This window comes from Polyodon spathula, chromosome 3, assembly GCF_017654505.1.
Source record: "Polyodon spathula isolate WHYD16114869_AA chromosome 3, ASM1765450v1, whole genome shotgun sequence".
Classification (NCBI taxonomy): domain Eukaryota; kingdom Metazoa; phylum Chordata; class Actinopteri; order Acipenseriformes; family Polyodontidae; genus Polyodon; species Polyodon spathula.
The window spans coordinates 78,077,881-78,104,564 of NC_054536.1; the positions used below are offsets into that span (position 1 = coordinate 78,077,881).

General features: G+C 36.8%; 1 protein-coding gene across 1 annotated transcript; it reads right to left on the reverse strand.

The window, feature by feature from the left end:
• On the reverse strand, positions 1-25,063 carry LOC121309424 (transcription elongation factor A protein 1-like). The gene is made up of 11 exons (XM_041242344.1): positions 24,295-25,063; positions 22,109-22,171; positions 20,762-20,867; positions 19,934-20,048; positions 14,677-14,993; positions 7,790-7,810; positions 6,136-6,192; positions 4,988-5,142; positions 3,762-3,908; positions 3,302-3,373; positions 1-428 (listed from the first exon to the last, which is right to left on the reverse strand). The coding sequence occupies exons 1-11, from the start codon at positions 24,367-24,369 to the stop codon at positions 420-422; spliced, it is 1,137 nt and encodes a 378-aa protein (XP_041098278.1). The 5' UTR covers positions 24,370-25,063; the 3' UTR covers positions 1-419.
• Between the last annotated feature and the right edge of the window lie 1,621 nt (positions 25,064-26,684).

Below are 26,684 nucleotides of genomic sequence, written 5' to 3' on the forward strand. Positions count from 1 at the left end.
TGTTTGTCAGCTTCACTTTATTTCTCATTACATAGATTTACCTCATTGTATGATTGAACATTTCAAGTTGTGATCATTCACCAGATCAGTGCTCACAACTCTGAATTCTTTCAAAGGAAAACAGACAAAGCATAAAGCACCAGCTATTGATCAAATTTTAATGTTAAACTACATATAAAAAATGCTTTAACATCAATCAACATGGAATTCTAACTAATTAAAATACAATAAATGGTTCAGATGAAGCAATAACTGAATTAAAATGTGTTTTTCTCTGTGGCCATCTGTATACACCAGGTTCCTCTAGATATAAAATGTCTATGTCTGCTCTAGTTTACAAACACAGGTACAAAATGAGTATTCGTGAAGTCCTGGTCCAGCTGTATTCGTCTTTGCCCATAGGAACAATGCTCTACTCTTCAACAGAACTAGGGAGAAGGGAAACAATGACAACAATTTCAAATCAAATGTGATTTTAAATTTTTTTTTAGTGGCACACATGTTTCTAAATTAAAACGTACTTTTGCACAAATGTTTAGTCGCATATGCGACAATTAGTCGCACTGTAGAGCCCTGTTATGTTGTTTTGTTTCCGATTTAGTTGCTGCTAAGAACAGTCGTCACAGTTATTATTATTATTGAGGTGTACTTGTCGCTCACTCTGTGTTCTTGTTTTCTGTAAAACACAGATATCCTGTCAGTTAAGAAAGGGCTTTATTTTGCAAAAAAAATAAAATAAATAAATAAATAACTGTAGACATCTAATTCTTCTATCTTTTTTCCTCATCCACAAAGCAAAACTTGCTATATATATATATATATATATATATATATATATATATATATATATATATATATATATATATATATACAGCTCTGGAAAAAATTAAGAGACCACTGCAAAATTATCAGTTTCTCTGGTTTTACTATTTATAGGTATGTGTTTGGGTAAAATGAACATTTTTGTTTTATTCTATAAACTACTGACAACATTTCTCCCAAATTCCAAATAAAAATATTGTCATTTAGAGCATTTATTTGCAGAAAATGACAACTGGTCAAAATAACAAAAAAGATGCAGTGTTGTCAGACCTCGAATAATGCAAAGAAAATAAGTTCATATTCATTTTTAAACAACACAATACTAATGTTTTAACTTAGGAAGAGTTCAGAAATCAATATTTGGTGGAATAACCCTGATTTTCAATCACAGCTTTCATGCGTCTTGGCATGCTCTCCACCAGTCTTTCACATTGATGTTGGGTGACTTTATGCCACTCCTGGCGCAAAAATTCAAGCAGCTCAGCTTTGTTTGATGGCTTGTGACCATCCATCTTCCTCTTGATCACATTCCAGAGGTTTTCAATGGGGTTCAGGTCTGGAGATTGGGCTGGCCATGACAGGGTCTTGATCTGGTGGTCCTCCATCCACACCTTGATTGACCTGGCTGTGTGGCATGGAGCATTGTCCTGCTGGAAAAACCAATCCTCAGAGTTGGGGAACATTGTCAGAGCAGAAGGAAGCAAGTTTTCTTCCAGGACAACCTTGTACTTGGCTTGATTCATGCGTCCTTCACAAAGACAAATCTGCCCGATTCCAGCCTTGCTGAAGCACCCCCAGATCATCACCGATCCTCCACCACATTTCACAATGGGTGCGAGACACTGTGGCTTGTAGGCCTCTCCAGGTCTCCGTCTAACCATTAGACGACCAGGTGTTGGGCAAAGCTGAAAATTGGACTCATCAGAGAAGATGACCTTACTCCAGTCCTCTACGGTCCAATCCTTATGGTCTTTTGCAAACCTCAGCCTGGCTCTTCTTTGCTTCTCATTGATGAAGGGCTTTTTTCTAGCTTTGCACGACTTCAGCCCTGCCCCTAGGAGCCTGTTTCGAACTGTCCTCGCCGTGCACTTCACCCCAGCTGCCGTTTGCCATTCTTTTTGTAGGTCACTTGATGTCATCCTATGGTTGCTGAGTGACATTCTAATGAGTTGGCGGTCATCCTAGTTAGTGAAGAGTCGTTTTTGCCCTCTGCCGGTCTGTAGCTTTGTTGTCCCCAATGTGTGCTGCTTGACCTTGTTCTTATGAACCGCCGTCTTTGAAATTTTAAGGATGGAAGCAACCCGACGCTCACTGTATCCCCCTGCTAGTAAAGCCAGAATTGAACCCTTCTTTTCCTCACTCAAAACTTTCCTTTTCAACTCTTTGGGCATGGTCAGTAGTTATTTTTTTATTCCAATTACTTTTGAGGTACTACTAGCACTGTTTTGCCATCCAGCTGGTCCTATTGCAAGAGGATAGTGATGACCACAGGAGTGGTTTTTATACTTTTCCTCGTTAAATAAGATTTGGTTCAGGTGATCCCCTAATCAGTACCTCATTCAGTAGAATGAGGTGTGCCTGTGTTGGAATTCAACACACTGGAATGGAATGGCTGCCATACATGTAGAGATGCTGATTTAAGAAAAATTTGCAGTGGTCTCTTAATTTTTTCCAGAGCTGTATATGTGTATGTATATATATATATATATACACACACACACACACACACACACACACACACACACACACACACACACACACACACACACACACACACACACACACACACACACACACACACACACACACACACACACACACACACACACACACACACACACACACACACACACACACACACACACACACACACACACAGGCAAATACTAGAGGAAAACCTGTTTCAGTCTGCTAAAGACTTAAAACTGGGGTGAAAGTTCACCTTTCAGCAGGACAATGATCCAAAGCACAAGGCCAAAGAATAAGAAAGTGAATACCCTTGAGTGGCCTAGTCAAAGTCCTGACCTGAATCCTACTGTGGAAAGACTTGAAAACTGCTGTCCATAAGCGATCCCCAAGCAACTTGACAGAGTTTGAGCAAGTCTGCCAATGGGCACAAATTGCACCAAGCCGACGTGCCAAGTTGGTAGAGACTTACCCAACAAGACTTGCGGCTGTAATTGCTGCCAAAGGTGCTTCCACCAAATATTGAGTTGACAGGTCTGAATACTTATGCAAATAAAATAAAGCATTACAAGAGCCAATCAAATCATGTGACAGTTACATATTATACACGTTGCTAATGCAAACAAATCATGACAACAATGTGTTAGGATGATATGAAAGTGTGCCTTGCCATTTTATATAAACCACAATCATCTATAATAGAAAACAAATTACTGACTGCCCTTTATAACAGAAGTTCTTTTTCTCTCCTGCGTAACGTGTACATACACACACAAATAACTTTAACTCTTACCTTCCACCTGTTTCCACATTCAATACAGAAAACAAATGTGGTCATAGGTTCATCAGCGCTACGGGTCTGAACCTGCAAAACACGAACCAGGGAATCAGTTAATCAATCACAAAAAACACAGTACTGTATGTAAACACCTTCATATATCTAATTGGCACCCAACGTAACGTATATAACTAATGCTAAATTCTGTTAACATCAAGCTTAATCACAATTGCAAAAGCAGTTTTCCAGATACATGGAAAAATGTAAAGTGCGACAGATAGAAGTATGACCACCTCCACGATTCCACCTTTTTTTGTTTTTTAAATACAATATAAAAAACAAAAATATTTTCTTACTGCATCATCTCATACTCTACTGAACAACAAAATTAGGAACTTGTACAAAAGACTGATATAAATCAATACCTCCCCCCGCATCACCTACCCTATTCTCATCTGTTTATAAAAGCAGATACCTGTGTATATGTACAATTCCTCTTCTTGCATTTCCCACAACAGAACATGTCAGACGGGGTGCCTCCTGTCTTTGCCATTTGATGGTCTCTGATTGCTTCTTTGGTGAGGTTCTTTCTCATCTCCTTAAGTTCATCGCTGGCCATATCCTGCAGGTAATATTTGTTCAGATTTATATTCTTCTTGATGAGGCAAGTGCAAACTCTTTTCCACAAAGGGTTGGTACGATACTGTCAATTCATCTAACTATACTAAACAGACCCAAGCACCAAGGCAAACCCATATGGTAGCCCTGTACTGAGGCCATATGGCAATTGAAAAAAACACAACCCTGGGGCAAATGATGTATACTGTGGTAAATATAAATATCACATTTAAAATCACAAAAATAGGACCCTCTGGTATTTTACATGTTTGTACAGACTGAAATGCACCTAAGAGAATTACATACTTTGTTAGTTTTTCATAACCTTGGTTCTCAAATTACAATGAAGTGCCAGTATTTAGATCTTTCATTGCTTAGAGCGATTGAACAGACCCCACTGGCTGTATTTTAAGTGCTCACCCTTCAGGCAAAAAAAATGTAAGCCTTCTGTAGTTCAGACAGAGTGGGACAAACCCCCTACCTACTATAAATGGCTTAGTCTGAGAGTACTTACCTGCTTTCTTCGTCCAATGTCATTCAAGAAAACCCTCTGTCACACCCACCCATAAACTTTATATTGCTGTTTTGTTTTGCTGGGTTCTGGTGTGGTGGGGATTGAGAGAAGAAGGGGGGGGGGGGGGGGGGGGGGGGGGGGGGGGGGCTTTTCTCCCTAGGATACAGTTCGGATGAGGGATCAAGTCGAAATTAATATCTGGATCAACATTAGGCTGGTCGCAGGTAGTCCAGGAGCCAGAGAACAATTTTAATGTAATTCTAATGTCGGATTTAATGTCATAATGTTATATATGTCATACTACTGTTGCTTCTAATATGTCAATTACTCTCCATGACTCTCACTAATCTTGCTAACTGGCTGGTCGATACTGGTGCCCATCCGGTGGCTGGTAGCTGATGCACCTTCCTGCCAATGAGGGTGTCCTAATGTATTCAATGTTATAAAACTAATCAATAAATCTGCCTACTTCAACACTGTTGTCCTGTTCTGTTTAAACTTGTTTTTTCACAGAGAACACCCATGAACACGACCAAACACGGCTTTTGAATAGCACGTTTTCGCCTCACCTCTGCCGTCATCCTGGCCATTCTATCTGGAGCAACACTTCCACAAAGGACATTCCTTCTAAGATTGGGGTTTTTAATATCCTTCAGATTCGCGATCCTACTCCGAACCCTGTTTTTGTACTTCATGTCAATGTTTTTGAATTCTTGAAAGATACGTGCAGACTGGTCAAGGAATTTATCGGTTCACATTGAATTAAATTCCTAGCATTTTCTCAGCTATCATCTTTCTGTTGTTTAAAAGTAAAGCATAGAAATGTCATATAAACAGTATACATCAAAAAAGCTATAGGGGACCAATTTGGTAGCTCAAGAAACATTCCAGTTTAATTTACTGGGCTGACATACAAACTCTGCAAACAATTTAAGTAGCACACCAACTTTTTTTTTCTTGAGTTCTCTCCTTTTTTGCTATCAATATTGCAGCTTACTAGGTCACAAAGATGGTTATTATAGAAATGTAACCAACAGAATTGTTACCAATGGTGAGAAACATCTTAGTGTTATGAAAGACTCATACTACCATAATGATGATTTGCACAGTGTTAAAAGTAAGAGTAGGTTAAAGTAGTATGTTATTCATCACAAAACGGGTTTGTTAGTGGTTGCAGCTAGCAAAATAATTTATATAGCCTGTCATGGACTTGTATTCACTATATAAGTTTCCTATGTTCAGTTTTAGCAAACGTGTTTTCATTTTAGAACAGGACATCTAGTACTTCACTAGGTTAAAGAAAAATGTCAGTCCACTGACAGGAAGTATGTTACTGGTTTCTTGCTCAATCTCATTCAAATGGTCATTGGGGGAAGAAGCTGGTTGGCTACTGGCAGGGAAGAAGGTCCTAAAGTGAAAGGATCCAGGAAGTGCAAGTCAATCTTAAAGCATGTCCTACAAACAGATTTATTTAACCTAGTGTGTACAGATGTCATGTTTTAAAATGAAAATACATGTTTGCTGAAACATGTGTTTCTTACAAAACTGCACATTTCAGAATGGATATGCGTGGCAAAAAGTTCGATGGAACTATTTGTTTAGCTACAATCACTTTAAGATACTGTGTAAGGTATAGGCAAAGGAGGTGTGAAACGGGTAAAGTTGACAATCTCTGCTTTGAGGATTTTAATCAAAGTATTTCAGACAGAAAGGATATAGTCCTCAATTTGGGCTCCAAGTTCTTCGCAATCGGCACCAATAGCAATATAGTCATCTGGAAAGAATCAAGAGATATTAATTAGAACATGGGTAACAAAACAGTACCGCTGAATAAACACGTATAATGAATACTTAAATTCTATGCAGTGTCAGTGTTTAAACCATATCTACATACACACACACACACTCTTTATATTATACTCTTACGTATACTGACAGCCCTGGTTAGTATTTTGTAGGCAAAGAAACCCTAAATAAGCAAATAACGTTTTAACATCTCAAAGACTCAACTACAAAGTAAAAAAAAAAAAACTAAAAAAAAAAAAAAAAAACACGTACACACCAAAGTATACATTGAAATCTTTATATTTAAAATGTCCTCTTCAATCAATGGTTGTAATTCAAGTTGTCAGTCAAGATAAAACTACAATGTATACATATTCAACACATTTTCAGATAATATAATGTTTTTAGAATAGTCATAGTCCATAGTTGTTATTAAATTAATAATAATAATTATTATTATTATTAATTATTATGTAATAATAATAATAATAATAATAATAATAATAATAATAATAATAATAATAAGTAACTTAAATACTATCACTTCTGGAAAAGGGAGTTACCAGGGTTAAAACAACACAAGATTTTGGAATTGGAAAGACCACTGTGACTGATATTAATAGGTCTGCCTTAGAAATTCAAAGTTTGCAGTCTTTGATAGCAAGCGTGGGATTTTTGTGAAACATATTGCTAGTGCTCGAGCATTACAATTTCTGAGTACTCGAATCTGTCGCCACTCTCCTCTACATACTAGTGTACATAAACCTCCCAAACATTGCCACAAGCCCTATTTTAAAATGCCAATCTAACACACAATCAACTGTATTAAGTGATGAATATACAGTTTCCTTTCTTGTGCAGTTAATTGTATATGGTCAAGTATTACTAAATAACATAACGCATTCAAACTAACGTATTCACACAAGCTTTGCATTAAGTTGTTAAATAAGGATGCCTAGCCTACTTGTTTGAAGTGTGCCTCGGAGGTCTTTTGTTTTAGTGCAGCAGTTCGAATATATAAACAAGACTGGAGAATGTGGTCCACGAGTCTGTGGTAATCGCAACTTTTTCTCGCTTTGAAAGTTTTGTATGAACAGTTGCAGCACACAGCCTCACTACTACTGTTTTACTCATCAGCACAGCATGACTCAACAGCTTTCATCACATCTCGAAATCCAACACCTTATACGACGCCAAGTCTGGAAATTCAATGACACTTGTCTTAAAAACAAAGTGTTATACAATAAAATCCACTTTGATTTTTTTTTGGGGGGGGGGGATCTGAATGTAACCTATGTGAATTGTGAGATTTATACAATATGTTGAGATTTTACCATTACGATTAATATGACAGGTTTGATTGTCTTTTGCTATATGGAGTGAGCGCTGTAAACATAAAACTACTCAAGTATACTCAACCCTTTGAGTAGTACAAAACTCCCCAGGGAGTACGAATGTACCGGTACGTTCTGCAACTTTAAACTTGAATTACTGAGCCTACAAAACTCCTGATCACATAAATGTAGGTGAAGCATTGAACTTGTATTTTTGTGGAACGCCAATTTCGTTTTGCATAATTTACATACCACGGTTTTCTCGTCCGGTTCCTCAAACTACTTCCAAATGTTGCTTCGCCTCATTCCTTTGTTTAGAGATGCCATTTTATTAAAAAATATAAAAAAAAACACGTCATTAACTCTCTTCCCACATGGACTACACCATGCCACACCTATTACAGCATGGACACAGAGTGCGCCACTGAAGAGCCAGATCGACCAAGGATAACACCTGCCCCAGTGTCAATCTTTCGGTTGCACCAATTAGAAATACTAGTTGGAAGCAATTGCCAACCCCCTTCCTTTTTACAATATCCGCCTTCCTCTGGCGCCACCACAGTCGGACACGCGACGGACTACCAATGTATACAGCCTGTGACAGTGAGGCCACCCTCCCACTAAACTGTATTCTGTTTCTCATCCAGTATGACACTGAACAACTTTTGCTTGATCCGTGATGTTGGTGCTGCCCTCTCCAACCGACATGACAATGCACATTTCACTTGCCCATGTAAACAGTTCTGTAACAGTGTACCTCATACACTTCCATGTTTGCAGGTGACAGTATAACTGTGTCATACATCTACTGCATGGGTGTCCTGTTCTTAAAGTGCTCCCATTCCCCCAATCCATGTTACTATGAATACTAATGTAGGCCAATCACCCCTTCCTTGCAAAAGACTGTATTATGCCATTGAATATATGCAATTCCATACAACTAAGTTATGCTAGGAACCAGATTCATATTACAGCACTATTGGTAGTCCTGTCATGCATCTGTGTGTCACAATTTATAATACATATAGACTTCCCCTCATGTTGCCCTGCATGGAGTTCCCCATTCCCTCAAACTGATGCACATCAAACATATGGACACTGATCACGGCAGTGTAATTCCTAGAGGTATAGTGTGATGTTGGTGCCACTACTGTACATCTGTCTCCTACCAGACCTGCAAAAGCACTGCCCAGATATACATGACCCCCCAACACACTGGCATGACAGTAGACCTCACACACCTAGTGGACCATGATGATGGATGTCTCTTGAGTTATCTGCAGAGACTTGTATGTTGTTTGTCTTAACTGATGATGGTTGTTTGTGGTTGCTTGTGTTGCCTTGCCCCTTCCACTGCTTGTAAGGGGGTGGCAGTAAATGCAGAGTTAGGGCTAAAAACCCTAATATCGCATTTTCCTACTTTTGTCGTTTTAATATCAACCCTAACTGATGCATTAACAAAGTGTTTTGTAAATAATTTCTTTCCTTTTTGAAAATATATTTACAGCTAGATAACCTGTATATTCTATTATAGAGCACTGAAAGTACAACTGTCTATATTTGTAAACCCTTTTTTTTTTTTTTTATTGTACTGCAAGCCTACCTTAATACACACTTGTGTTCTGATATTTACAGGGCTGTCTTTAGGGGATTTTACTGTTATTATTATAATAATAATAATACAAACATATTACCCAATAACACAACCTTTAATGACGTTGCTGGAATGCTGAATTACTTATGCCGTTTCTATAAGGTACATACACACACACTGATGCACAGAGAAAACGCAACAGTCCAAGTTTTACATCAATAGCTCATTGGGCACATACATGTTATTTACATTTTAAAAGAAGGAGCATATAGGTTTGTTGATTGTTTGTGTGTTTGAGTAGTACTGTTCCTTGGGATAACACAATACTGAGCTCAAGTCATGTGATTTCATAAAAACACCAGGTGCTCAGTGTTTGGTATTTGTGTTAAAATTGTCAAAATTAGTTGATTAAAAACCTGTACAAATAACCATTCGAAAATACATGACTTTAAGGAACCTCCTTTAACACAAGAACGCCTTTGGTGCAGACAGAGGACAACCTTATTGCTCAGTGATACATTGACAAAGTCCCTGAGGCAACAGTTTTTCCATTCCTGTAAGCCAATCCGGAAGTATCAATTTTCCAGCAGGACAATGCAAGACCACAAAGTGCTAGTATTATAATTGCATGACTTCAAGGTCTTGCCATGGCCAGTCCAATAGAACATCTGTGGGACCAAATCGCCAGTGCCATCCACAGAAGAGAACTGCGACCAACCAACCTTCGCCAGCGGGCTATAGCTGCACAGGAAGAGTGGAACAGAACGGAATCTAGTAAAGTTACAACCACAAAAAAAAAAAAAAAAAAAAAACAAAAAAAAAAAGGTATTAATGGATTAGAAAAAATAGTGTTGTGTAATTTATAAAATTATTTCTGAGTCAACTTTATGGTTAAGTGTGTACAGTACTTGTTGGGATGTTTTAAAAATAAAAACAAAAAACACCTGAAGTTTACTGTTTAAAAGCACTGAGACAAACTTTCACACACAAAAAAAATCTAAAAAAAAAAATATTTAAAAATTTTTAAATTTTGATTTTAGTGTTGCTAACCTAGTTTGCTATTTATGTACTGTATCCTTATACCTTAAAATTGTCAAAGAAAAATTTTTTATAATTAGGGAGCTGGAGACAGAAAAAAAAAAAAAAAAAAAAAAAACAGCATTTTTTACTGTTTTTATTTCACTGTGAATCTGCAATCCGATTCTAGTAAAGTTACAACCACAAAAAAAAAAAAAAAAAAAAAAAAAAAACACATTAGTAAAATTATTTCTGAGTCAACTTTATGGTTAAGTGTGTACAGTACTTGTTGGGATGTTTTAAAAATAAAAACAAAAAACACCTGAAGTTTACTGTTTAAAAGCACTGAGACAAACTTTCCCTGGAAAAAATTTTAATGATTTTTAAATTTTGATTTTAGTGTTGCTAACCTAGTTTGCTATTTATGTACTGTTTTTATTTAAAACAAAGATTGTCAAATATTTTTATGATTTGTGAAACTAAAACAAAGATTGTCAAATATATTTATGATAGAAATAAAATGCCTACTGTACAATATTTGTATTATTTTAAAATAAAATACAGATTGTAAACCTCATGAATTTATGTATTCATTCATTTATGTATTTATTTTTCAGTGAGAGTAGTGCAGGGAAACAGCAGTGTTCCAGTCAGCCATCATGGGACAAGATGTTAGATGAGGAGAAACAGCTGCAAAATGTTGTACATTAAAAAAAAAAAAAAAAAAAAAAAAAAAAAAAAAACTAAGAATATAATAGAAATAAACAAAAGAAAAATCATTGTCTTTGCTGAATTTGATGAAGTCTACTGTAAATACTGCTTGCATTATGGTAGAAACACAGTACAAAATGCAGAGAAACAAGACAGGTTATACACCAGTCCTTTAAAAATCTGGGGTTCAGCAGGTACAAAGCAGAAAAAAAACATCAAGAAAAATCAGATTTCCACAAAGCAGCAGTAATAGTTGGCAATGATGTTGTATCTGTGAGACACCTGTACATCAGGAGTTGGATTCAGCTTATAGAGAAAGAGTGGAAAAAAAACAGGTAGTTATTTATTTGAATAACTCCTAAGTACTGCTTATTGTAGTTGTTATCTTAGTATGTTACTAAAATTTACAAGCAAATGTGTTGCAAACTGCACTGAAAGGAACATTACTTTAAAGTATGTTATGCATTTGTTGAGGTGAGGTGGGGTCACAGGGAACCTTTTGTGTATCTTGAAGAACTTAGTGAACCAGTCAAGCTACAAGGCTAGATCCACCAGTTAAATCACTAATTGATTGATTGTGTTTATTGTTAATTAAAACCCAAATCCTACAAGTTATATTCTACTTTTTTTAGTGTTTTGTGCGACGGTGAGGGGGCAAGTAGATTGTTCTAGCATTTTGTCCCGTCCCCTCCCCCAAATTGCACACCCCTGGATAGTGAAGTAAACTGCAGCTATGTTTCAACATGAATGTGACAGTGCACACATTCAACAGCTGTGTTTAAATATATAGGGCCTCATTTACTAAGCAGCGGCAATTTGGCCAGAATTGCAGGAGGAAAATTGAGATGAATGCACAGGGCATTTCCTAAAGTGTCACGCCCTACTTAAAATTTTAATTAGCATGCAAATTGTGGGATGGCAACAGGTCTGAAGTTGCGCACGGTATTTATTCTATTGACAAGTGAAGGAACTTACATACTGGTGGTGGCAGGGATACAAATATGAGAGCGCGATAAAAGAAAATATGCTGAAATAATTGTTTCAATTTAAACTAATATTTTATTATGTATGTGTTCTACAACACCTCTGCATGGTTTGTTTTACACTATTACATGTAGAAATTGACAAAAAAAACAAAAAAAAGCCTGCAAGGTATTCATATGATTTTACAAATGTACCGTTTAAACCTATTGTACATATCTATATTTTTACAGAATGTAGTGTATACAAACACATTGTTATTTTAATATGCCCTCATTTATATTATAAAAAATACATATTTTAAGTATATTCAAAAATGAAGTTAATTGTAACATTACATAAAAAATAACACACACACACACACACACACACACACACACATACATACATACATACATATATACACACACACAGCTCTGGAAAAAATTAAGAGACCACTGCAAAATGATCAGTTTCTACTATTTATAGGTATGTGTTTGGGTAAAATGAAAATTTTTATTTTATTCTATAAACTACTGACAACATTTCTCCCAAATACCAAATAAAAATATTGTCATTTAGAGCATTTATTTGCAGAAAATGACAACTGGTAAAAATAACAAACAAGATGCAGTGTTGTCAGACCTCGAATAATGTAAAGAACATAAGTTCATATTCATTTTTAAACAACACAATACTAATGTTTGAACTTAGGAAGAGTCCAGAAATCAATATTTGGTGGAATAACCCTGATTTTCAAGCACAGCTTTCATGCGTCTTGGCATGCTCTCCACCAGTCTTTCACATTGATGTTAGGTGACTTTATGCCAATCCTGGCGCAAAAATTCAAGCAGCTCGGCTTTGTTTGATGGCTTGTGACCATCCGTCTTCCTCTTGATCACATTCCAGAGGTTTTCAATGGGGTTCAGGTCTGGAGATTGGGCTGGCCATGACACGGTCTTGATCTGGTGGTCCTCCATCCACACCTTGATTGACCTGGCTGTGTGGCATGGAGCACTGTCCTGCTGGAAAAACCAATCCTCAGAGTTGGGGAACATTGTCAGAGCAGAAGGAAGCAAGTTTTCTTCCAGGACAACCTTATACTTGGCTTGATTCATGCGTCCTTCACAAAGACAAATCTGCCCGATTCCAGCCTTGCTGAAGCACCCCCAGATCACCACCGATCCTCCACCACATTTCACAGTGGGTGCGAGACACTGTGGCTTGTAGGCCTCTCCAGGTCTCCGTCTAACCAAGACGACCAGGTGTTGGGCAAAGATGAAAACTGGACTCATCAGAGAAGATGACCTTACCCCAGTCCTCTACGGTCCAATCCTTATGGTCTTTTGTAAACCTCAGCCTGGCTCTTCTTTGCTTCTCATTGATGAAGGGCTTTTTTCTAGCTTTGCACGACTTCAGCCCTGCCCCTAGGAGCCTGTTTCGAACCGTCCTCGCCGTGCACTTCACCCCAGCTGCCATTTGCCATTCTTTTTGTAGGTCACTTGGTGTCATCCTACGGTTGCTGAGCGATATTCGAATGAGTTGGCGGTCATCCCGGTCAGTGGAGAGTGGTTTTCGCCCTCTGCCGGTCTGTAGCTTTGTTGTCCCCAATGTGTGCTGCTTGACCTTGTTCTTATGAACCGCCGTCTTTGAAATTTTAAGGATGGAAGCAACCCGACGCTCATTGTATCCCTCTGCCAGTAAAGCCAGAAGTGAACCCTTCTTTTCCTCACTCAAAACTTTCCTTTTCAACTCTTTGGGTATGGTCAATAGTTATTTTTGGTTTCCAATTACTTTTGAGGTACTACTAGCACTGTTTTGCCATCCAGCTGGTCCTATTGCAAGAGGATAGTGATGACCACAGGAGTGGTTTTTATACTTTTCCTCGTTAAATAAGATTTGGTTCAGGTGATCCCCTAATCAGTACCTCATTCAGTAGAATGAGGTGTGCCTGTGTTGGAATTCAACACACTGGAATGGAATGGCTGCCATACATGTAGAGATGCTGATTTAAGAAAAATTTGCAGTGGTCTCAATTTTTTCCAGAGCTGTGTGTATGTGTGTATATGTATGTACATATGTGTATATAAGAATAATGATCCAACTGAAATACAGATAAATGCGCTTGGGGTCAGCAAACGTAACGTAGAAACAATTAAAAAGCACTGTTGGGCGGACCACTGAACAACCCAACTGTATACAAAGGCACCAGAATTTGAATTCAATTCAACTGCTTGACACAATGTTACAAGATTTATCAAGATTAATTGTTACAACGTAACCTCCCAACTTTGTTAAAGCTACAAAGAACCTACAGAAAACTGCACATTATAACTATGTTTAGTTGAAATTTTATTAAGTGTTTAATTACAACTGTGATGACTCCTGTAACATTGTGTCAAACAGTTGAAATTTGCTTCTAACACTGTTTGACCAATAAAGGTATTTAAAGGTCTGGTGGGTAGTTCTTTCAGTAGTAGTATGTTATTCTCAGTTTAAAAGGTAGGTATTTATTGTAAGGTATGTGAAATAAAAGTCAGTTGGGGCAGGTTTTGCATCTGCACAATGGCTATTTATAATAATAATAATATTAGTTATTTTACATAAAAATTCTAGAAAATGTTGGTACATAGCAGCAGTGCCCTGATATTGAACCCATGACCCTCAGCTCAACAGTCTAAAGCCCTAACCACTACTCCACACTGGTACGTGTAATGCGTAGCTCTCAGGACTACAACGCCAGACCCAAGTTCAGGGGAAGGGGAAACCTGCAAGTCCACCTCCCAAGAAAGGGAAGCCCAAGTCTCCAGAGACCGAGGGAGAGTCACACCAGTCTCCAGAGACAAAAGGAGATTACCTGTTGTTCCCGCCTCCACCACTTGGGGATGCCAATACGCCATCGCCCGGGGATGCCTGCACATCACCGCCCTGGGCAGCCTATGAAAAGGGAGCCGCAGGCTACAGAGAAGGAGGGTGGGTGGTGAAGAGACCACCTCCACCTGTAGCAGCTGCCGGAACATGCCACTGCCGGTGTCCTGCGCTGAGGGCAGCATTACTGCTGCCAATGCCACCATCACTGCCGGAGTTCGCAGTACTGCTGCCACTACCGGAGTATTCCAAGCTGAGCGCAGCATGGCCGTGAAGTCCTGATCTGACAGCTTGTAACACAGACAGCTGTTACGATAACACGTTACTGTTAATTTTTCAGTAAAAACAAGTTTCAGTTGCATCGAGTTCATTCTATTACTTATGATATTAAATATACCACAGTAAGCACGTCAACACATTTTAGATATTTTCATTAGCACAATCTGAGCGCTATTTTTTTTTTTTTTTTTTTTTACTGCAATCAAGTAAGCTGCAGTGTATTTAATTTTTAGTTCACTAAATGTTTAATTTTTTTCTCAGCAGTACAAAACAGTCCCAGTTATTTCTATGTGTTCTGCTGTTACCTTAAGATAGTCAGTTTGAGAAATAAACTTAAGTTTTCTCTGCAACAGCTGATTGAATGATCTTTAAATGCCTGATTGTAAACAATGTAAACCTAATCTATTTTACCTGAGATAGCTGTGGCTGCTAAGAGGCAACAGACTAAATAAATATGTACGTGTTGACTCAACACTTTATTCTGGCACTCTACGACTTAACTGGCGAAAGATAACGTTGGTTTATTCAAGTTCAAAGAATTGAATTTCAGCTTGATACGGTTACCTTTTCACTTCCTTTTTTGTTTAATTATTGAGCTTTCTGCTACATTACAGCTCTTCATTAAAATTTTCTTTGTGTCCAACACACAAACATTTTGTGTACATATTTTTATTTTTCGCTTTGGTCTTGTTCTAAATTTTTTAAATGCAACCATTCATTTTAAGCTACATTTTTACACAACAGTACTACTCACACACGTTTGGTCACCAAGAAACTGGGGTTACCGTGCTACTCTACAACTAAAAAAAAAAACCCACTATGGATAAACACAAAACTACAACGGAGCTGGTATTATTTTGTATATTTCTACCTCTGCTAATGAAGTCTTCATTCCACTCAAGCCATGCTTTTGGTGCTGTTTTTATACATTTAACATAGACTTACAGACCTAAGTATAGTTATAATGTTAATGGTATGATCTACATTGCAATTTTATATTGCAATATTTTTATTTAATACTGCAAAAAAAAAAAAAAAAAAATTAAAAATCACCCGCAACAAAGCTGGAATTGCGTTGCTTCGGTTAGTTGATGGAGATACACCGGTAGGTCAAATATTTGTTAGGGTTTCAATTGACTGTCAGTTAAAAAGGTATTGGCCTCCCAATTCAGTCTAAGGGTAGAATTGCTTAGGGCAATTCTCATCTGGATGATCATCAAATAAATCATATACTTTCACCTGTTGAGCCATGGAAGAAACAAAAAAGTTGTTTCAATGGCAGATCTGGACTTAAGTCTCCTCCAGGTTAGTCTTGAAGTTAAGACCTTACTTAAGACCAAAATTCCATTAAGACTTGTTCCTGAATAAGACTTAAGTCCAAATTGATGATTTCTAACCAGCCTTAGACTTAACTTAAGCTTTGTGAATACAACCCCTGGTTTGTTTACTTTTCGCTGCCTAAAACTTTTAAATAAAGGCTCAAGAACTGCTGTGCTTATCCTCTTACATACACACACACACACATATATATATATATATATATATATATATATATATATATATATATATATATATATATATATATATATATATATAGTACCAAATCAAAAGTTTGAGTACACCTGCTTGAAACCAGGTTTTTCATGATTATCTATGCTTTTAACTGTATAAACTTATATATAAACACTTCATATTTCATTATATGATACATGTACTTATAATTTAATTTTTAAATGAAAATGTAAATCTTGTCAATTTCTATGAAATGCAAAGGGATTTCAGTCTGAAGCCCAAGTCAGTTAAAAGTCTGAAATGTGTATAACACGGTGTTAGAACACTGGCCTAAGTATAAAAGTGTCTTTGTCAGATGTTCTCTGAGTTAACTAGCATGTTACCTAATTAACCTTTTATCACCAATTATTGTTAACAAGTGAGGGTCTGTTGGAAAACATGGATTGAGAATTGATTAGCAGTATGCTATGCATGTGGACTGGCAGAGCTATACTGGTGTTCTTTTCTGAAAAGAGACTAATATTAAGGATAGCAGACTGTTTGGTTCAAATTGCAGGTACTGCTAACCATTGATAGAGACGTTGTGTCTACAAGCTCTTGTCCAATATTGACTGCAAGCTAACGAGATAACAATGCTGTGGACTACAATTAGCACAGGCTCTAAAGACTTCAGAGATCGAAAGAGATAATGCCACTGGGATCAAAGGGGTTGCAAGAAGATAACAAAAGGCAGATGTATGGACCTTTTGTCTCCAGGAGTGTGAAGAATGCACTGAGTTCTGAGGTTGTCACACTACACTACAAGTGTCAGAGAAAGGGGAGGTGGACCATCTATACAGAAGGGTATTTAGTGTCATGCAAACGTTGTAATGATGAGTATTCTGTTTGTCCTGTACCTGGGACCAGACTCCCTGCATATTTCAATAAACCTAACAACTGACTGAAGAAAAGGACTCTGTGCATTTTCTTGAATCTACTTACTCACCATCTATTTTGTTAAGTTACTTCAAGGTCTATGATTACTATAAATATAGGTAGCATAAGCACAAGTTTGTCATTCCTGAATGTAAGAGAGCAGAAAATGGCAAAATACACTCAGTTAAGCAAAGAAAAGACTGTAATTACATTAAGACGAAGGTCAATCTTTAAGACAAATCGCAAGAACTTTGCAAGTGTCTGTAACTGCTGTGGCCAAGACCATCAAACGATTTGAAGAAACTGGCACTCATGAGAACCAAACAAGGTCAGGAAGGTCAAGGGTGACCTTAGAATCAGAGAATAAGTTCATTCGAGTCACAAGTCTGCGAAATGGGGATTAACTGCCCCCGAAATACAAGCTCAGCTAAATGCTACTAGAAGTACAGATATTTCAAAATCAACTGTTCAAAGAAGATTGCATGAAGCTGGCCTAACTGGAAGAATTGCTGCAAATAAACCACTGTTAAGAGTGCAGAATAAGAGGAAGAGACTTGCCTGGGCCAAAAAAAACTGGACGTTTGAGGACTGGAAGTCTGTCTTATGGACCAATGAGTCAAAATTTGAAATATTTTGGTCCAACCGCCGAGTATTTGTAAGACGCAGAGAGGGTGACCGCATGAGTTCTGCATGTGTGGTTCCCACTGTCAAGCATGGAGGAGGCAGAAGCATGGTCTGGGATTGCTTTGCTGGTGACAGAGTCAGTGATCTTTACCAAGTCCTTGGCAATCTCAACCAGCATGGCTATCATAGCATACTTCAGAGGCATGCCATTCCATCAGGATTATGGCTAGTTGGGCAGTCCTTCATTCTTCAGCAAGATAATGACCGGAAACACACCTCAAAGTTGTGCAAGAACTATCTGCCGAAGAAGGAAAGTGAAGGACAACTCAATCTAATGACCTGGCCTGCCCAGTCTATCTCCAGACCTCAATCCCATAGAACTTGTATAGGACGAACTGGACAGAAGAGTCAAAACAAAGCTACCCACAAGTGCCCTACATCTCTGGGAATTGCTGCAGAAGAGCTGGGAAGACATGTCGGGTGATTTCATGCTGAAACTTGTTAACCGAATACCTCATGTTTGTGGGGCTGTTAAGGCAAAGGATGGCTATTTTGAGGAATCTAAGATTTAGAGACAATTCCCAATTTTCTTGAATATTGCTTTGATACTCCTTATGTTTCGTTTAGTATATTGTAACGTGTTTTCATTTTCAAGTATTTACAGAAACTTACACAACGTAAAACATTGTCAGTTATGAAAAAAACCTATTTTCCAGCAAGTGCACTCAAACTTTTGACTGGTACTGTGCGTGTGTGTGTGTGTGTGTGTGTGTGTGTGTGTGGTGTATATATATATATATATATATATATATATATATATATATTAATCTCACATATCACACAGAGCTCTTTTTCATTTGCCATGTTTGAAACTGTTGTCCAACCTCCGAATGAGGCAGTAAATAAGTGCAAGGTATTTTTGTAATTTCTAGCGAATACCAACATCTGAATTCGTTCCAATATTAAGATATTTGTCCCACCACAAAATTTGGATTCATCTGACCATAAAATTTGGCTGAAGAAATCATCAGACTTCTTCAAGTATTCAGTGTAAAACTCCCAATTGCATTCTTTGCGAAATGTTTTTAACAAAGGTTTGCATCTTGGATTTTGCTTATGGACATTCATCTTGTTTAGGTGTAGAGAGTTTCTTGACCCTCTCTCAATTCTTATAAATAGAACAATTAGAAATTATAGAAATCACTTTCTTTGTGGTTTTTCTCTTTTTTTTTTTAACTGCCCAAATACTTTATATCTGCCATATATATATATATATAAAAATATATATATATATATAAAAAATATATATATATATATATATATATATATATATATATATATATATAATATATATATATATATATATATATATTTATATATTATATATACTATATATATATATATATATATTATATATATATATATATATATATATATATATATATATATATATATATATATATATATATATATATATATATATATATATGATATTGTTTTGTTTGATATCTAAGTTAAAATATATTGAGATTAAATCCATATACCTGAGTGTTGCGTTTCTTTGTGATCTATCTAGTGTGGTGGATATATATATGAAAATCTATCGGAGTCACACTAGGAATACATGGTGACTACACTATAAGCGCAGGATTAATTCTCGCTCCTCCACAAAAGTGATGCAATCACCTCACACACACAGAACTGACGGCCAGGCAGGAAGAATGGAGCTGGTGTAGTGAGAGACAAAGTGAGCAGTAACGCACAAGCACAACCACACACAATTCTGTCCAAAAAAAAAAAAAAAAATCTAACAAGTGGCGAAAAAAAAAAAAAAAAAAAAATTTATATATATATATATATATATATCCTCTAAAGGATAGTTTACTGATATACACATGCCATGGTTTAAACAGTACCTTTTTTCTCTTGGTTCAGGACTGTTCTGTGAACATGAAGCAGGTGCAGGGACTGGTAATGAGGCAGGCTCCTTTTTCTTCTCTTCTGGTGCTTTCTCTGCTCCTCCTGGTTCATCTTCGCCAAAAAAGTCAGAACAAAACCAATAAAGCACTTGTCAAACTAGGGCTTTATTTTGAAGCGCAGAGGCTGCATTTTTGTTTACAAATAAAACACTAATGTGGTAAAAATCTAGCAAGAAACTAATTAATCAGAAGGATATTGTTTTTAATTTGTCACTGAAAATGTTCCTTTACTCATTTTAATATAAGGGGCCACAGTATAGACCTAACACAAATCATACATTCCTCCTGCCTAACAAACTTTTAAATTGCCATAAAATATTACAAGTAATTTAAAAACCAAGTTAAACCAACAGTTAGAACTTTAAGCACATCACAGACAGTAATTTTTTTGTTTATTTACTCATTTATTTTTCCACTAGCGTTCATTTTTTCTCTCTCTAGGTAGATACAGTACATATGGAGGGGTCATCCTGCTTATGTGACTTTATAACAATTCACTGTGGTGTTGGCACTTAAAACCATAAAAGGTAATGCACTATACATTAATTTCTCTTGGCAGATCTAAATGTCTTTCTCTTGTAAAAATGCAGCTATATTTATTTAGTATACACTAATGACAAGTACCAAAACAAGAGTATTACTTCACAATGTTGGGTAGTTCCAGCAATGAATGTGTTTTTAATTCAAACTCAGTTGTGTATTTTGTTTGTAACTCCTTACAGATAAACGCTTACCCCACCACAATACTGTTTATTTCCCTGTTACCTAATAGCTTCTTCCAGGATTTGATGAGCGACTTTGCTAACGATGTAACCTCGTCATCAGTGCTTTGCTTGCGGATGGCATTCACCGACATCCCTATCCTTGTAGACTAGATAAAAAAACAAAACACAAGTGAATGCGTTAATAAACCTATGGCCGGGGTCTCTGACGAGACACAACAAGCTGTTACCGTTACCAGTTTCTGACTTTGAACACCCCAATAAGCAAGGCAGAATATATTTAAGATACTTTCCCCGCAAGGAAAAACAAAACGTAAGTTTTAAAAGCTACAAAAATTGCTACAATATGCGTTTTTATCCTTTTAACCAGATTTAAAATTACATTTGTTTAAAATGTAAATCCTGCATGGCAGAGGCCTGGTTAATTGTTTCCCTGCCACATGTTGCCATGGAGATCCATTTGGGTTATTTTGTTCCAGTGAACATTGGAAACATTATGCATCTGTCATAAATCTTGCTAAAATGTGGTTTGTTTAATGCAAAGACATTGCATTCCTGGACAGGGTTGGGATCAATTCCAATTCCATTTCCAATTATTTTGAAAAATCAATTCCAATTCCCATTCCCTTTTAATCAACTTAGAATTGGAATTGATTAAAAGGGAAGTGATTAAAAGGGCTGGGAACTGGAATTGGTTACAAAGGGCTGGCAATTGGAATTGGGAATTTATTTTAAAAAGAAATTTTAAATGGAATTGGAATTGAAAAAAGGAATTGACCCCAACCTTGTTCCTGTATGACTTGCCCGCTCACCACGCTGCTGCGCCTTTACCAGGCGAGTCACATGTGGACCCACAAGACAATTTATTTTTAAAAAACCCTTTTCTACAGATGCTGTTTAGTGGTATTGGCACCAGATACTTTACATGAGAAACAGTTTGCATGGCATGGAGTAGTAATCTTCTCTTCACCGACCCTAAACCACTGACAAAATCCTGCTTTTATTTTATTTTTTAAACCCCTGCTAGACAAAGTAAATTTTGCAGCACAGAAAGTCTATAACACAGTACTTTAATACAATCCGAAACAAAAATGCTCCATACATTCATCTACAATACAAATAAGTCTGCTGAACAACCAATACAAGGGCTAGTCAAAGGCCAAGTTTTTTCTCCTTTAAGAACCAGACGTTTATTAAGAGTATTCAATCATAACACATTCTACACTCCTGTGTTTCTTTCCTGCTGGGCATAAGCAGGATATTCAGCTTACCATGTAAAACTACAGAAGGCGTGGAAGGAGTATACCTTTGTTAGATTAGCCACCACTCCCTCAGTTCTGTATAAAACGTTGTGTAGCAATATTATAAGAAATAACCAACTTTAATTTACCTGTAACAATTCCAGAGTCATGGGTATATTCTTTAATTCCTTCAGAAGATCCAATGCTTCAGACTGTAACACAGGTAAAGAAAAACAGTCTTCAAATTCAAAATCTTGACTGAAGGGGTTATTTTTAAAGCTTGGCAGTTTACATTAAGAAAATCTGTGCTAACAAAGCTATGGAACTAAACAAGCAAAACACATTCTGGGCATAATTACTAAATCACTTAGCTAAATAGAAATTTAAGTAAGTTTGTTTGTTTGTTTAAATTGCAGCAGTGAGTAAATTTAGTTAAATGTCACATCACTTTTGAACCCTCTTTTACGGTAGTTTAATAAAATGTGTTTCATTGAAACATGCTTTACAAGAACCATAACTGTTTTATGGTAAAATAACATTTTCTTGCAACCATGTTTTATAAATATTTCAAATTCCACCACTTATACTGTGCAACTACTGCATATATGAAATATACAAGTTTGATTTGTATGTTTCCTCTTTAGACAAGTTTTACACTCTACACGAATAAGGAGTCATGTGATCTCTATAGGTCACACTACAATAAATTACATTTTAGACATACTAAGATTGACCATAATTACAATAGTAGACATTTCTTTGGAAAAGTAAGGTGTGTGTGACTGAAATTCTTAATGGTACACTCTACAGTTATTTGTATTATTTACTCAAATCCACTTTACAGCAGCTGACAGCGAGATGTTTCAGAAAGCAAGATTCAGCACGAGAATCCGCTTTGAATGAATGACAATGAACAAATGATGATGATAGCGATTGCAACTGCAGATGATTTATGAACTGTGAAGGGCGCTCTGCCCGAGTGAAAGATAAATTTGGCTGGAGGTCTCGTCCGTGGGTTCTCGACGCCAGCTAGAAATACATGAACAGATACATGCATCCCAGTGCTGCAGACAGGACGTGGCTATGGGCCACCTCCCCCAAAAAGACGAGGCCGTCAAACCATGAATAAATAATAATAAATAATTAACGCGCTCCATATCGGCACTCTGCCACCTATCCCCCAGATATTGCATTTAATGAAAATCAGCAGCTGAGACACGGCCAGTCCCTCGCTGCATGGCTGTGCTGGGGGGGAGAGAGCCCAGCTTCTCCAACCCGACCACTCACCTCGCAGACATTGTTGACATCCCAGTTTGTTTATAACACCAGGTGGGAGTTCCAGCTGTGAGGCACAAGCTTCCTTTCCTGCTACTACTTACAGCAAGGTCAGGTCATATTTTTGAAGAGTTTGTCTTCCATATATAATGTACACTTGATAAGTATGTCACTCATAATATTTATGCAAGAGCTATTAACATTCCGTTGTGCGCCCCTATTGAAGGTTTTAACAGTTTAAGATTAAAAAAATAACCTCCCATTACTAGTTTTATAAATCATGCTTTAGTAAATGCAGGCACAAGAGGTCGCCGTTGTAAATAACAAACAGTAGTATTATGTGCATCATTTTTTGTCAAATACACGTGTGACAAAGAATACACGTGTGACTTTAAATTGGTATGTTGATTATACCAATATAGTACAAAAGTTATCTTGAGTTTTAACAAATCTGCTTTAAGTGGAGTATACATTACAGTCCGTGTATATAGTTGATTGTATTGTAACACTGTACACGAACACGGTTACTTATGTGATCTGAAAGTAACAACACGTCCAACACAAAAGCCACCACCACAAATGTCGCTTTCACCAAACAGTATAGCTGCTAACTCGGCTGCCTTCACAATCGAGGGTCGGGGATCTCCACTGGGCAACACAGCTGTGTGGTGTAACAACACAAAACATTACACGAGAACGTATATACTATCAAGCGAATAACTCTCGAAATATTACACCGCAAAATTATATTTTCTGAAATAATAAGTGCGCGTGTATGCTGTGCTTTGGATTTTGCATATCAGACAAAATCTGCATTAGTCGTGTCCAAACAAAACATGGGTTCATGTTACCGGTCCCAGTGAGTGGATATGACTCTACTTGAAAAGGTACATTATTTTAAGAAAATATGTGCTTCTATATGTTTATATGTAGGTGTAGTTTACTTATTCACCTGTGTTTACCAAATTTACTTCCCCGATTACGAGTAGTATAACAGCGGCGCAAGAACGGGAAAAAAACTGTCTATATCCTCCATTCAAATTACAGCAGTAAATCTTACCCCATTTTTTTTCTGCGCCATTTTGTCCATCTTTTTAGCGATCCTTATTATCTCGTCTTCCTCAGTTTTCCCCATGGTCGTGGATATTTAATTAGTGTAAAAATATAAACAAATTGAAAAAAAAATACAATGAAAGCAGCTCAATGATCAAACACTGTCAATGGCGGGCTCCAACACAAACGATACAGACAAGACTAATCACTAAGGAGAAAGGGGGCGGGAGATACAATCGATGTATGCACTGTGTTTGTTGTTATGTCTAACATTACCGAGGAAACTAATAAAGCGCGTGTACCAGTGTTGTATTGAGACTGCAGCTAAAATGCATTTCGTTCTGTCTTGCAGTGTATACACACAAGAAGGGAACACAGCTGTCCCCAAATTCTAGCCAGATTAATGAACTTTTTTTGCATTAAAATCAACTTGTATTTCTTTGTTCTTTTAACACAATCAAAATTGGGAGTTTTTGTGAACAAAATCATCAAGGGGGTATAATGTCATAGCAGATCGAAAGGATTATAAACGTGAAGGATATGTGCTAAATATCTGTTATCACTCAATTCCTCCAGTGTATAATTAGTTAGTTTGTACCAGATACTTCCTGATTATACTAGATAACTTTGTCGAATGAATCCTAGCAACCGGTTGTAGCGCCCAAATCAGTGGGTGCATTGACAGAGACCGTTCTGCGCAGAATCTGACCAATGTAGCCAATGGGTGCGTTCACGCAGATCGTTCTTAGAAGATCATTGGCTAAGTTGGTCAGATGCTGCACAGAATCTGCGCAGAATGATCTCAGTGAACACATCCAATATCCCCAGAAATCTGTATCCTTGGTGCATTGCGCAAGCGCAAAATGAGACCAGCTTACTGACGCGGCTGATTATTTTGCTTGTGTGATACGTGTGATGTGCATGCGTACCTGGTGTCGGCTGCATTTTGCAATCGTTTACTAACGTGGTGGTGGGGCTAAGTTTAATAACAGTTCTTACAAACTTAGTGTGTTAACTATGCTGGCGGCCTGTTATATAAACGATTGTGCTGATTTGAAAGTAGCCTTTTGTATATAATATATATATATATATATATATATATATATATATATATATATATATATATATATATATATATATATATATGGATTTCAAAAGTTTAAAGTAAATGATCACGAAAGGCTTCTAATGAGTAACGTGAGAATTAATTTAATGTTGTGGCTTTGCCTCGTCCTGTTATGTCTACAATAAACAGGAGTCGTGTAAATTATATTAAAATGCATCATGTATTAGACATAATGTTATTGTTTACAGTATTTGTTTATATATTTATTTTATATACAGTACACACAACACGGGATACCGGATTAGCAGAAATTAGCAGGTGATAATTAACAATAATTAACAAAACAATCAACACGTTTTTAGGCAGGGAGGAATTTAGCACAGTATATATACAGGCTACTTTCAAATCAGAACAATCACTGATATAACAGGTTGATTGCATAGTTAACACACTAAGAATTAATTTGTTAGACTAATTACCAACTTAGAACACAATTGTCTATATGTGAAATGTAATTGTGACATGTGTATCTAATAGTGTAACAATAACTAGAAATACTAAAACAAAAACTTAATACAGTTAATGAAAAGCATTTCAACTAGAAGTGATGTCCAAAATTATCACAACAGGATAAGTGGTTTTCTTGTGAAACTCTGCAGTGTAACATACATAATGGGGATAGTAAGAAATTGTCTGCACAGATTAGCCAATAGTTATTTTTTCAATGACCACCTTTCATTCGTAAACCATTGTAACTGAATGGTACCTGCTGTGCAATTTAGCAGTTTTGATAATGCAGTCATGACAGATAACTTTCAAGCATATCCTTCGATATACATTTTTATGTTCAGTAACCTGTTCACTGAAAGTTGGCCAATACCAATCCTTGTGCATACCAAGTCAATAGCATTGCCCAAAAAGCAGAGGACTTCACAATGTCACAGGTTGTTGCCTACTCTCCACCCACGGAAGCACAATCACATTGTGATGGTGGAAAGTTTATGGGGCACACAATTGGTCAATTGGCAGTTTCTGTCTATCTAAAACCTTTAATTCAAATGCAATTGTTATGCATTAAACCTCTACTATTGACCACTGTAAAATAGCATATCTCAAATGATAATTATAACCTGTATTTCAATAGAGTAGAATCTATTTTATATATTCATGTTACATTTATAACTTTTTCATTAAAACCCTGAGAGGACTGGAAAGCATAACTGTGGTCTAAAAATGTAATGCATTGCATTATATCCACTATAATATGTTGTAAATAATGACCTTATTGTATTTTTGTTTTACCACGTGGGAATTAAACATTGGATCAGAGA